The sequence below is a fragment of the Canis lupus genome, chromosome 11, assembly GCF_011100685.1.
Source record: "Canis lupus familiaris isolate Mischka breed German Shepherd chromosome 11, alternate assembly UU_Cfam_GSD_1.0, whole genome shotgun sequence".
Classification (NCBI taxonomy): Eukaryota; Metazoa; Chordata; class Mammalia; order Carnivora; family Canidae; genus Canis; species Canis lupus.
In genome coordinates this window covers 65931700-65944016 of record NC_049232.1, presented here as the reverse complement: position 1 = coordinate 65944016, position 12317 = coordinate 65931700, and the positions used below count along the sequence as shown (strand labels likewise).

General features: G+C 36.3%; 1 protein-coding gene across 1 annotated transcript in view; it reads right to left on the bottom strand.

Moving 5' to 3' along the window:
- The window catches only part of MUSK (muscle associated receptor tyrosine kinase), an 89751-nt gene that overhangs the window by 59562 nt on the left and 17872 nt on the right, over window positions 1-12317 (bottom strand). Inside the window, exons 4-5 of the mRNA XM_038553299.1 lie at window positions 10598-10725; window positions 8949-9090 (exon numbers count right to left, since the gene is read on the bottom strand). Coding sequence (XP_038409227.1) covers window positions 8949-9090; window positions 10598-10725 — 270 coding nt within the window. The remainder of the gene's footprint in view (window positions 1-8948; window positions 9091-10597; window positions 10726-12317) is intronic.

The following is a 12317-nucleotide window of genomic DNA, read 5'->3' as shown; positions in this document are numbered from 1 at the left end:
CTGCATATATCTATAAAAAATCTTCCAGAAAAAGGTTTTGATCAACCAAATCAGCCCTAAGGATACATGGAAAAGCCTTTCAGACTGCAGAAAAACAGACTGACAACACTCAAGGGCCTTGACAAGTCATAGAAGCTCATGCACTGAGGCCACTTACATTCACCAGGTGGCTCACCTTCCCTCCTCACTCCCCAAAATGCCTCTCTCAAAAGGCCCGAGACAGGGTTCTGCTTTTTTGAGGCCTCCTGCAAATGAGGTATTGTTTAAATATTTGGGAAGCCTACAATAACCTTATACCTCAAAGGGTTCTGTTCTTGGTCTTGTTCTGCTTCAAGGGCTCTCATCTACAGCTTTGCCCTGGTGCTAAGCCACGTCTTCCCACTAGTGATTGCTGACAGAGAACCCTCCCCTGGTTCCAGCTCTTCTTCTGTCTAATCTTCTCCTCCATGGTTTAAACTTCCAAGGGTAAAGAAGGTAATAACAGAAAATGCACTGGACAGGGCACCCAGTACATTCCAATGTGCATCTATTTTGAATGGAGTTTCAAGTATTCTACACTCAACCAGTTTCTATATACAAAGCAGAATTTGTCTGAATGTGAAATTCACAGAATGTAATAAAATTGACACTCAGTTCCAAATATGTCATTTCATAATAGTTAAGTCAAAGAGTGTAAGGGAAATATGTAAGGATGTAAGAAAATGAGATATTTCTAATTTTTTAAGTAGATCTTTTCCAATGATTTAAAAACTCAACAATGACCTCTCCACTCCAGCTATAAAAAAAAGAATTACATTATATATATCATATTAAAAGTCTTGGGGATCCCTGGGTGGCGCAGCGGTTTAGCGCCTGCCTTTGGCCCAGGGCGCGATCCTGGAGACCCGGGATCGAATCCCATGTCGGGCTCCCGGTGCATGGAGCCTGCTTCTCCCTCTGCCTGTGTCTCTGACTCTCTCTCTCTCTCTCTGTGACTATCATAAATAAATAAAAAATAAAAAATTAAAAGTTAAAAAAAAGTCTTCAGTTTCTGTGGTGTAGTGTTTTTCAACATGTTTTTTTAAAGATTTATTTATTCATGAGAGACACACAGAGAGAGAGAGAGAGAGAGAGGTAGAGACACAGGCAGAAGGAGAAGCAGGCTCCATGCAGGGAGCCTGATGTGGGACTCGATCCTGGGTCTCCAGGATCACTCCCTGGGCTGAAGGCAGGCGTTAAACCGCTGAGCCACCCAGGGATTCCTCAACATGATTTTTTAAAGGGAGAATATTCCTCTGATCAGAAACAGGAAAGTAAAAAATCAGAATCTTGTACTTCAGAGGTTATCTAAAGCCTCTATGATGCAGCCCCTCCTTAAAAACTCCAGCCCTGCTATCCACATCATCCCATTCCTTTGCCACATCCCTGTGCCCCTGAGTGTCTGACTTCCTGGCCTTTAGAGTAGTTGGAGAAAACCATTTCAGTAAAGATACATAAGAGAGACCGTATGGATCATTCTTTGGATACACTCCATAACTAAGTAGAACATGAGGCAGATTGGAGAAACAGACAAGATTATCTCTTGACTTAAAATACCTTCTAGAGGGCACTGAAGAGTCTCTAAGTCTGTGTTTTCAACCTAACAAAACAAATAAGCAGCAAATATAATTGGTGGTGGTGAGGTTGGGGGTACTACATGGAATCATGCCACTGAAAATTATGCTTTCATCTCTGTGAGGAACTGATTTAAAAAAATCATCTCAAGAGGAAGGAATATTTCTAGTTAAATATTAGGAAATCTTTATGAGCCCATATGATTGCTTTATTTTTGTTTTATCATTATATATTCATTCTTGTATTTGGAGACGGCTAAGGAACTAAGGAATGGTCTCAGCTTGAGGGTAGAAACCACAAACCAAGTGTGATTGCCTTTAAGATCAGTAAGACAAATCTCAATTTCAGAGATACTAAAATACACAGCAAAGAAAAAAAGTGAGCCAATGGTGATTGTAAGAAATGAATGTCTCTGGGATTCACCTCAGAAATGGTGAAATATTTAAAAATGAACATTATAGAATCTATGGAATATGATATGGAGATTTCTCTTGCCCTCATCACATCCTGCCATGAAACCTATCCTAAAGGCCATTGTCACAGAGGTACATGAGATAGGGGCTGAACTTTCCCAAGGAAGAGCCTCCACAGTTATGAGATGGACAATTCTTTTCTGCATTTCAAGTGACCGTGGAATTTGGGAAGCCATAGATACTTTCCCACCAATGTTAAATTAGTATACCTGTATAGTCCCCACCTAGGAGTAGGGCTTCACTTTCCCATGGGAACTTACTTTTGTTTACCTTGAGTCAATAGCACCCAACCCCATGTAGAAAATGCTCACTGAGAAATCAGAACCCAAATTGAATTTTAGTGTTGGATCCTCTGAGCCACTAAGGAATCATAGATTCCAGGTCTGTCCATAAGTAAGAAAGAAGAGTCAAATAGAGGGAGAATCCACTAGCAGATGCTGCCCTCTTAACTCTTTTACTTCCCATTCCATCCTAGGGGCTCCCTTCCTCCTGCAGGCCTCGAACTTTCTGTCTTTATGGATTGATTCCTTCCCTAAGGAACTGGCATGTTTCATGTTCTGTTCTTCAGGACCTCACCCTCAACCTCAGTTCTTCAGCCAATGGCTAAATGTTGTGAATATCTAATCAACATCGGAACCAGTTGCCTTTGACAAAACCTTCTCATCCCTTAGTTTGTTCTAGAGCAGAAGAACTGCAAAAATAGTATGTCAAACCAATGAACAGAAAGATTGATGTCACTTTATCAAAGTAGTATAATGTTTGGAAGAAATGATGTTTTTTCTAAAACATAAATACATGTATTCTTTCTAATTATGAAAGTCTCTATAAAAATTCATAAAGTATAGAGCTATGTAAAATGTATGATAGGTGTTAACCTCCTATGTAATTCTACATGGAGAGATGATGACTATTAGCATTTAATTTATACACTCTAATATTGAATATATAAAACATACTATTCTTTAATTACTTAATTCTTTAAATAATTCTTTAATTCTTAAAAAAAAATTCTTTCATTCTTTTTCACTTGTGAACACACTGATATTTCTAATGAATTAATATTTCTAGCAAGATAGAACAGAACCTTGTACAAAGTCAGTACTTCATAGGTACTTATTAAATGAATAATAATACAGCAAATAATTATATAGTGTTTGCTCTGTACCTGTATTAATTCATGTAATCATTGCAACAACCTAAGAGGTAGGTGCTAGTTTTTTTTAACCTCTTTCTTAGAGATGATGAAACTGAGGCTCATTGATGGAAAACAGACCCAAATCACATATATGGTGTGTAATTGTAAAAGTTAAAGGATATAGATTGATCGCATTCTTAATAGCTGCATGGGATTTTTTTCACATACTTTTATCAGTGTTCTTTTGGTGCAAATTTATTTTATTTTGTTTTATGCAAAGAACAAAGGAAAACACCTCCATTAGACTATAGCAAATAATAGGAATTGTTGAAAGTCTTGATTTTCTTTGTTGCTATCACCCTAGTTGTTGTCCTTTATAAGTAATCTCTTTTCTCTTCAATGATTTAAGATCACCTCTGTGGTGTTTATTATGGTGAATCTGGGTGTAAAACTATTTATGTCCTTCCTCTTCGTTTTTACTGATTGAGACTCGTGTATCTAGTTCTTGAAGATTGAAGTCTTTCATTAATTTTGGCAAGTTCTCAGTCATTAAGCTTCTGAGTATAGTCTCTCATATTTTCTCTATTCTTTCTTTTTGTAATGCACATACTTAATTATTTCTTTAATTCAATTTTATCTTTCCCATCTCTCTGCACTGAATTCTGAGATGACTTTTAGTATCTCTAACATATCCTTATTCATCCATTGAATTTTAATTATAGTCATGTCTTTCATTTGTCAAAATTATTCGATTATTTATCAGAACTGCCTTTCTTCTTCTAATGTATTTTTCTTTTTTTCTCCTTTTATGTCTTTAATTTGTTTAAACATATTTATTTTCAAGTCTCTATTATATTGTGTTAGTTGAATTTCCTGGGTTTTGATCCCTTTGTATAAATATATCAGCTAACTCTCACTAATGGCAGTTTGTTTCCTATGGGTGTTATAATTTTGCATTGTGAATTCATCCTCAGTGTTGAGGTTGAATCCTCTGAGGTTGAGACTTTATCATGAAAATCCTGTAAGGTAAGGTAAGGTAAGGTATTTTTAAAAGTTTTTTTGTTGTTAAATCGTTGGCGGTCAACTTTTATGTTAATTTCTCCAGCTTGAGAGCCCCAGACTGTACTGGCAGTGTGAATTTAATATCAAACCTACATGAGATATAGTCCTGAGCATTGAACATAGATTCATTCCTAGGAAAACTTGTTTTCTTCTTTCTCACACCTAGAATTCATGAAGAGACAAGCCTCTGCATTGTCTTTCTGTACCATCAGATGGAATTTTTCTGGTCCATCTTTTCACTTCTATGATTCTCAGCTTTATAGAAAGTTCTCAATGCTAACCTTCCTTAACAGGGGCTCAAGACATTGTCTCCCATCTGCTTAAGAGTCTTAATACTGGTATTCTAAGTTACAGAGATGGACACTTGTGCCATTACCTCCAGGACAATACAGAACCAGTTCATGAGCTTACTGCTGTTTTTTCAATTCCTATTTATTCATGGCCTCTGGAAATATAATTTTATTCTGTGGGTTGTATGACTAACGCAGCAATTCTGGGTGTTTGTAGTAGGAAGATGTTCATGTTATCTTGTCTGTCATTTTGTGGGAGCTATAAGTGTTTAATCCTACATTTGTATATTTGGTACAAATATTGATTAATTGTTTCAACCATTCTTTTGCAATTATTCTCAAATCCTCTTCCCTGTTTTCCTTCCTGGCAAACTACAATGCATGTATCTTGCCTTTGGACTTGGCATTCTACTTTTTCTGAACTTCTACTTTTTCTGCGATGAAGCACATTGATGTTATTCATATTCACAGTCCCATTCTCTATGAAAGCTTTAATGTTACCTAGCAATCCTAGTTCCCCTTGTGAGTCATCTCTCCCATTCCCCACAGCTATTTTAAAACCTTTCCACTCTTCCACAGCCCTCTACCTCCCTTTACAGAAGTATTTTCAGAAGATAAACTTACTTTCTACTTCCCAAAGGAAATAGAAACCAACAGAGCTTTCTCAAATTCCATCTACCAAGCTCATTAACTCGTTTATACTAGAATATACCTCCCCTTTCTCCTTCCTATTACAAGGAAGGAAGTTCCTTCTTCCTAAGTACAGTGATCATATAATTTATCATGGAAGCCTGGATACTTTCGAAGGTACAAGGAGGACTCTATTAATAATTATTCCAGGACAACAGGTGTAAACCAGAACTATCCTGGGCAAACTGGGACAAATGGTCACCCTCTGTATAGGATATATCACTCTACTTGTCCCCTGAATACACTGTTTTGGCTTTCTCAAGCATGACATTCCCTTGAACATCCTACTTCTCTTTTATGTTCAAATATCCTTTTCTCTGAGCCTCTTCTCATTCATATTTTAACATTTTCACTATTGTTTAACATTTTAATCTTGTTACAAGAGAAATCTTGCAAAGCAACCTTACCTCTATACCATATACCTCCAGCTACTGCTCACTTTCTTGACTTTTCCCTTTTCTCTACCAAATTTATCTAAAAATTTGCTGACACCCACTGTCTCTTTTTGTCAGCTCCCATTCTCTGTCATTTATAGAATCTTGGCTTCCCCTCCCGTCACTACTCTTGGCAATGTCACATGTGATCATCTGTTCTTTAATAGAACACACAGTATTTAGCATTATTCAATCTCTTAGACACCTAAGTTAGTTGTCCTCTCTGTTCCTTAGTTTCTTATTATGGTGCCATGATAGGATGTTCCTCACTGACTGTTAGTGAGGTTTCAATAAAATGATCCATGTAAACAGCATTTAAAAATGTTAGCCATTGCTCATCCTTTTGGAAGGACATCCATGTTTGGCTATGCTTGAGTTAGAAGGTTTCATTAGTAATTTTATATGTCACTGTTTGAACCATTTAAGTTAAGACAGAAAAGCGGAATATCTTCCTGTTGCCACTCCAAAGATCCAGCAGCCTGAGGATGGCAGTCTCTAGAGGGAGCTTAACTTTTGTGTTGAAGACTGTTCCGTGTTTGTTACGGCAGCTAAGATTTAGCGAAAACACGCTACCAGATCTACAATTAGTATGCCTCTCCTTTTTTAGAAGCTAGAAATGGCAAACAACTTTACTTTTTCTTTTTTTAATATTTTAGTTATCTATTTGAGAGGAGGGGGGAGAAAGCACAGGCATGAGAAGTGGGGAGAGGCAGCGGGAGAAGGTGAAGGAAGGGAAGAAGCAGACTCCCTGCTGAACATGGAGCCAGACGTAGGACTCGATCTCGGGACCCCGAGATCAGGACCTGAGCTGAAGTCAGCCACTTAACTAACTGACACAGTTAGGCGCCTCCCCACTTTTAAAGATTTTATTTTAGTTTTTAAAGATTTTATACAACTGTTCCATGACGATCATGTGCAGGATGTGTAGCCCAGCACTGAATGACATTATGGAGTTCTCATTCTAATTTGCTCAAGCTAATTTTCAGAGTGACAGACACAATATATAACAAATACTCATCTGCCTCAGTGACTATGGCACAGCTTTATCTTCAGCCCTCATTATTGCCCAGTTAGTAGATATTTACAGACACATTCGGAATTGTGCCAGTTGCTTTTCAGTTGGTTTTTCACCTGTTCTGAATTGTCGGTTAACTTGGTCCTTCCTTTAAATAGATCATGTCTGCATTATATCTTGTGAAAATGCCTTAACTATTTCTTTAAGTGGAAGCCAATCTTTCAGAACTTCAAGACAAGCCACACAGATTTGCTACAATTTTTATGCTATAATAGCAATAATTATACTTGATGCCATTTATTAAATGTTTATTATGTACCAGCCACCATGCTAAGCGTGTCACAAATTTTCACAAATATTGGCTGCTTTAATAGGGACTAAAATGGAGTAGAAATAGATGTGTGCTATAATGGCCATCCTACCTATTGTTAGAGTAACTTTAAATATTATGAGCTCTTGATACTAGCAAGTTTAATAAAACCTCTCTCTACGTTAACTGTTAAAGCAATGAGCATGACCAGTTTAGTGTTAAGAGGAAAGAAGACTGTATTCATGTGTGATATAGATAGGTGTGATATAGGTGTGATAGGTGGGACACAGAATTAAATGACAAGCCTAAACAAAACTGTAACTGGACTCCAACTAATTGTGATTTGTGTTCATTTTCTCTGGGACAGTGTTAAAGCAAATAATTTCAGCATCTATGTGGATAGGGACCTAATCAATCTGCATTCTATATTATAATACATAGGTCTTATATTTAAATCTTGAAGAGGAAAATCTTTATGATATTATATACAAATGGATAACATTCATTATGTATTATTCCATGTATAGCTCAAGGAAACACTGAATCCAGGCAGCTAGTCAGTGTCTAAATGTGTGATTGTGTTTTTATGTTTATTTTTCCCTGAATATGTCACATCAACTGGTTATTGCATACTGAGTTTTAAATGCCATTGCTAATGTAGAAGATACTAAATTATAGCAACTATGCTGAAAATATATATATATTTTACATCTGACAGCCATTATTCCCATCAGCCTCATTCTTTTCCATGAGGAGTTAGTGGAGATTTATGAACAATGTAATGATGTAATAAAGATGTTACCTCAATTAGAAGCAGATGTGGGATATGAGATTATTAATACTGTGAGAGGAAGGCCTAGCTAGGAAATAAAAATAATCTAAAAGAAGCTAATAAAACACTGTATGACTGAGAAGGAAGAGATATGGGCTTAAGCGAGTAGGATGGAATCAAAGTAAGCTATGGGGAACTCCTGAAATCTCAATTGAACTATAATATGGGCCAGTGTAAGAAAGCCCAAATATTTTATCAACCAGAAAAGAGAAAATCAGAAAAACAGGTGATGATTCTTATAGTCAACATTTATTGAGTGTTTACAAAGGGCCAGCCACTCAGCTAGATAATATCAACACCTTACCTCACTGAATACTCATAAAAAATCCCACTTTTCAGATGAGAAAACTGGGAGCCAGAGATTAATTCTACAGCATATTACAGGAAGAGCTGGGAAGAGTTTTGTACCCAGTTTGCTCACTGAGCACAGGCATGCTGGTAGTTTCTATTTTTAAGCAAAATGTGATGTAATTTTAGGTCAAGAAGGATCTGACAATCAAATGGGTACAACACCTAGTCCTATCTGGATTCTGATTTCTCAGTGAAGACCTTTACAACTAATTGCCGAATTGGTTGGCTTTAAAAGAACATTTTAAAGAATGAAAAAATACTTTGGCAATGTAAGTCAGAGAAGTAGGAGCATTTTTAGTTATACATTTTGAGTATTTTATTTTTTTCAACCCTGTGTGGTGGAATACAATCTGAAAAGTTACTTTTTTTTTCTTTTGCTCTTTTTAAAAGTCATGTCCATATGCTGAAAAAGGTAAAATGAGGGTTTTCAAATTTATAAGCAAGAGAGAATTGTGCAAACCAGACATAAGTTCTGAACTGATATCCTCTTGTTTTAGTATTTTAGTCTGAATTTAGTCTGGGTTTGTCAAAATTGCCAGTGATTGTGGGCAATAGATGGAATATAAGCTATTATAGTAGCAAATGCCTCTTTCTCTTTTCAGTTTTTCTTTTCAGAGTTTTGACCTTATGGTTTAGTATCTGGGAACAGTTGAGGGAACTGGTCTACCCACATCTCTGCCTTTGCAAATTAATATCCAGCCTTCACAGTAGAATGTGAGGCCCTTCCAATAGCACCATAATGGGAAGGAATGCAACTCCTTACCCTCAACTTCCAGCTTCACCAATTTGGAATATGCCGTCCCGAGGCTGTTTTTTGCCACGCATCGATAATGTCCTGCATCTTCCTTTTGCACATTATGAATCCTTAAACTCCCAGATTCAAGAACTGCGATGCGGGAATTTTCCTGCCAGGGATAGGGACAGGAATTTTAAAATGTCCATGGCTTTATCAAGAAATCACTTGCCTTACTTTATCAGGTCATCATCATTGCTGCTATCATCAAAAATATCATTGGAACACTTATTTGGCATTTAGATGGTATAATACACAATATTAAATGAGACAGTATAAGATTACCTAAGTTAATTTTAATAATGATTCTGTAAGAGTTTATTTTCATTTTCTTTCATCACATGAGGACACCAAACGTTTATTTGATTTCCTAAAAGTCACATCCATGTCTGTTTGAGTTAAAACATTCTATATGGTATCCTTAGGGGGATATATGTCTTTTGAAAAATTAGAAATTTCTACCAATAATACATAAATTTGGTGTTGGAAGTTAAAACATCACAATTGCTTTCCCTTTGAGTACTCTAAATTCAGTATTATACAAAAATTCCTGCATTTTTAATTTTAGGAAATCCACCAATATTTATAACAAAAGGAAAGTCAGAAATTATATAATTACCATAAACAATTTAACATTTTTGTTTTATTTTAAATAAAGCTAATTGATATTATACTTCATTTCAGTTAATTGACGTGTATCAACACCTACATTTTCTCTGTGGAATATTCTCAGCATAGTAAAATGAAAAACCTCCCTGAGTTTACACTTAGTAGGTGACAACAATGATGTAGTGTAATCATTTACCAGTAAATGTAGGTATGAGATACAAAAGCATTAAAAGCATGTACATAATAGATTTTTAATTTGGCTGCTCTGTGACTGAGATAAACTCTGCTAGGGAGAGTTTCACCAGTCTTGATGTCTGTGCTGTAACTTCACTCCAGAGGTTCTCATTACTTTTCTTCCAAACCTCCTTTCTCTGGGCACCTGGGTGACTTAGTGGGTTAAGCACCTGCCTTTGGCTCAGGTCATGATCCCAGGATCCTGGGATGGAGGCCTATGCCAGGCTCCCTGCTCAGCAGGGGGCCTGTTTCTCCCTCTCCCTCCACCCCTCTCTCTGCTTGCACTTGCTCTTTCTCTCTCTCAAATAAATAAATAAAATGTTAAAAAAAAAAAAAAAGAAAAGAAAGAAAAGCAAACCTCTTTTGTCAACTCTCCTCCCAGAAACTGTTTGTCGGGTCTAAAACCTGGATTTTAGTTTCATCTTTTTCATCTCCTGTGTCTCAAAGTTTCAATGTTAAAAAAATAAAATAATTCCACTAACCAACTGATCAACAAAGAAACATTCTAGCTTTGCTTTTGTTTTGCTTCCTTTTTCATCCCTAAAAAGAACTACTGGTTCCCATCTCTCTTTTTTTTTTTCTCTCTCTCTCTAACCAGTCCCAACTGGAATGCCTTACGGTTTGTATGTATGGGAACAGGAATATTTAAGGTTGGTTAAAATGTTATATATGGGAAAATTTTTCATGTTAGAAATTTGTTCATGTAACTCACTTTGCAAAGATTTGTTGTATTTGAAAACTAGTTGTATAGACATGTTTTCATAATAATCACTTACCCTGAGAGCACTGTCCCCCTTAATCCACGACACTGATGGTTTAGGATTGCCCATTGTAGTACACGGGAGAACTGCCTTTAATCCTTCTATTATTTTTACGTTTATGGGAGGACGAGTTATTTTCGGCTCTAAAGGGAAACAAAAATTCAAAATTAAAAAGGCAATATGGCTGCATTAAGTCTAAATATCCACTCTAAGAATAGTTTGTTACATTATAAGATATGCCAAATGCTAAGACAGGTTTTGAGGGGATATCAAACAAAAACCATTTTTCAAAGTTTTGGTTATCTGTTTTATTCATATCTTATTTGAAAACCACAAATTCATGAAACATATTAGGAGTTTGAAGTCCTAGTATTCTTCACTTTAAAAGATAGTTAATAAAAAGTTGATTAAAATAAACTGTTACCTTAACAACTCAACAGTATTCAATTCATACCAAAAAACACGAAAACATTTGAAGGGACATTTCTAATCTATTTTTATTTTTTATTAGTTTTTTTTATCTACTTTTAATATAATTCTGAATTTTGCTTTCCCTCTCCCTTTAGTTTCATCTAACTTTGACTCTTAATTTTAGTGATTAAGAATTAGGTATATTTGTAGAAAGTAAACTCGACATTATTTTTTTAAGATTTTTTAAAAATTTATTCATGATAGACACAGAGAGAGAGGCAGAGACACAGGCAGAGGGAGAAGCAGGCTCCATGTTGGGAGCCTGACGTGGGACTCGATCCTGGGACTCCAGGATCATGCCCTGGGCTGAAGGCAGGTGCTGAACCACTGAGCCACCCAGGGATCCCCCAAACTCGACATTATTATATTAGTAATTGGAGAAATTTGGTCATACAATTTAGAGTAACTGTACTCTGTGAGGCAAACTTTTAAATTTACTGTTCTGTGAAACTCTCTTAAATTAATTCTATCAGAAGAAATAATTTATGCCACCTACTGTTTATTCTCTGATAGTAAACTTTCAGAACAAGTTATTAAATCTAATGTGTAGAAGAATTGACAAGTTCAGGATGCCTATTATTTTACTAGAAACATTCATAATAATGAAAACTACATTCATTTCCTTAGTGATCTCATGTTACAGATATAAAACAGAGGACTGTCTTTTCAGGAGAGACTACTGAGAAATGGATACATTTTATTTCCCTCAGGTCATATGCTATATAATCAGTGTGTTACTTTGATGGAGAAAAGCATGAAAAAAAAAAAGCTTATTTCATAAGCACTTTTCCCTCCTGTTTTAATTGTGTTTCTAGGAGTTAGTGGTGGTTGGAAATGGTATTTGCAAAGACTGCATGGTCTTTTGATGTTTAATCTAGGCATTTATTGCCATTTAGAGTTGGTATGATCTTGGATTATGGCAAAATTACAAGACAGGCTTTTAAAAAATATTTTATTTATTTATTCATGAGAGACACAAAGAGAGGGAGAGGCAGAGACACAGGCAGAGGGAGAAGCAGGCTCCATGCAGGGAGCCGGATGCGGGACTTGATCCCAGGTCTCCAGGATCATGCCCTGGGCCAAAAGTGACGCTAAACCACTGAGCCACCCAGGCTGCCCCATGACAGGCTTTAAACATGTTATAGGAAAATATCAACTTAGTTACTTGGCCTGCCTTCTTAAAGCTCATAACTTTCCTAATCAACATCAGTGAACACCTACATTTAGATGATGGCCAGGCACCTCAATTGTGGATTGGGTTGTC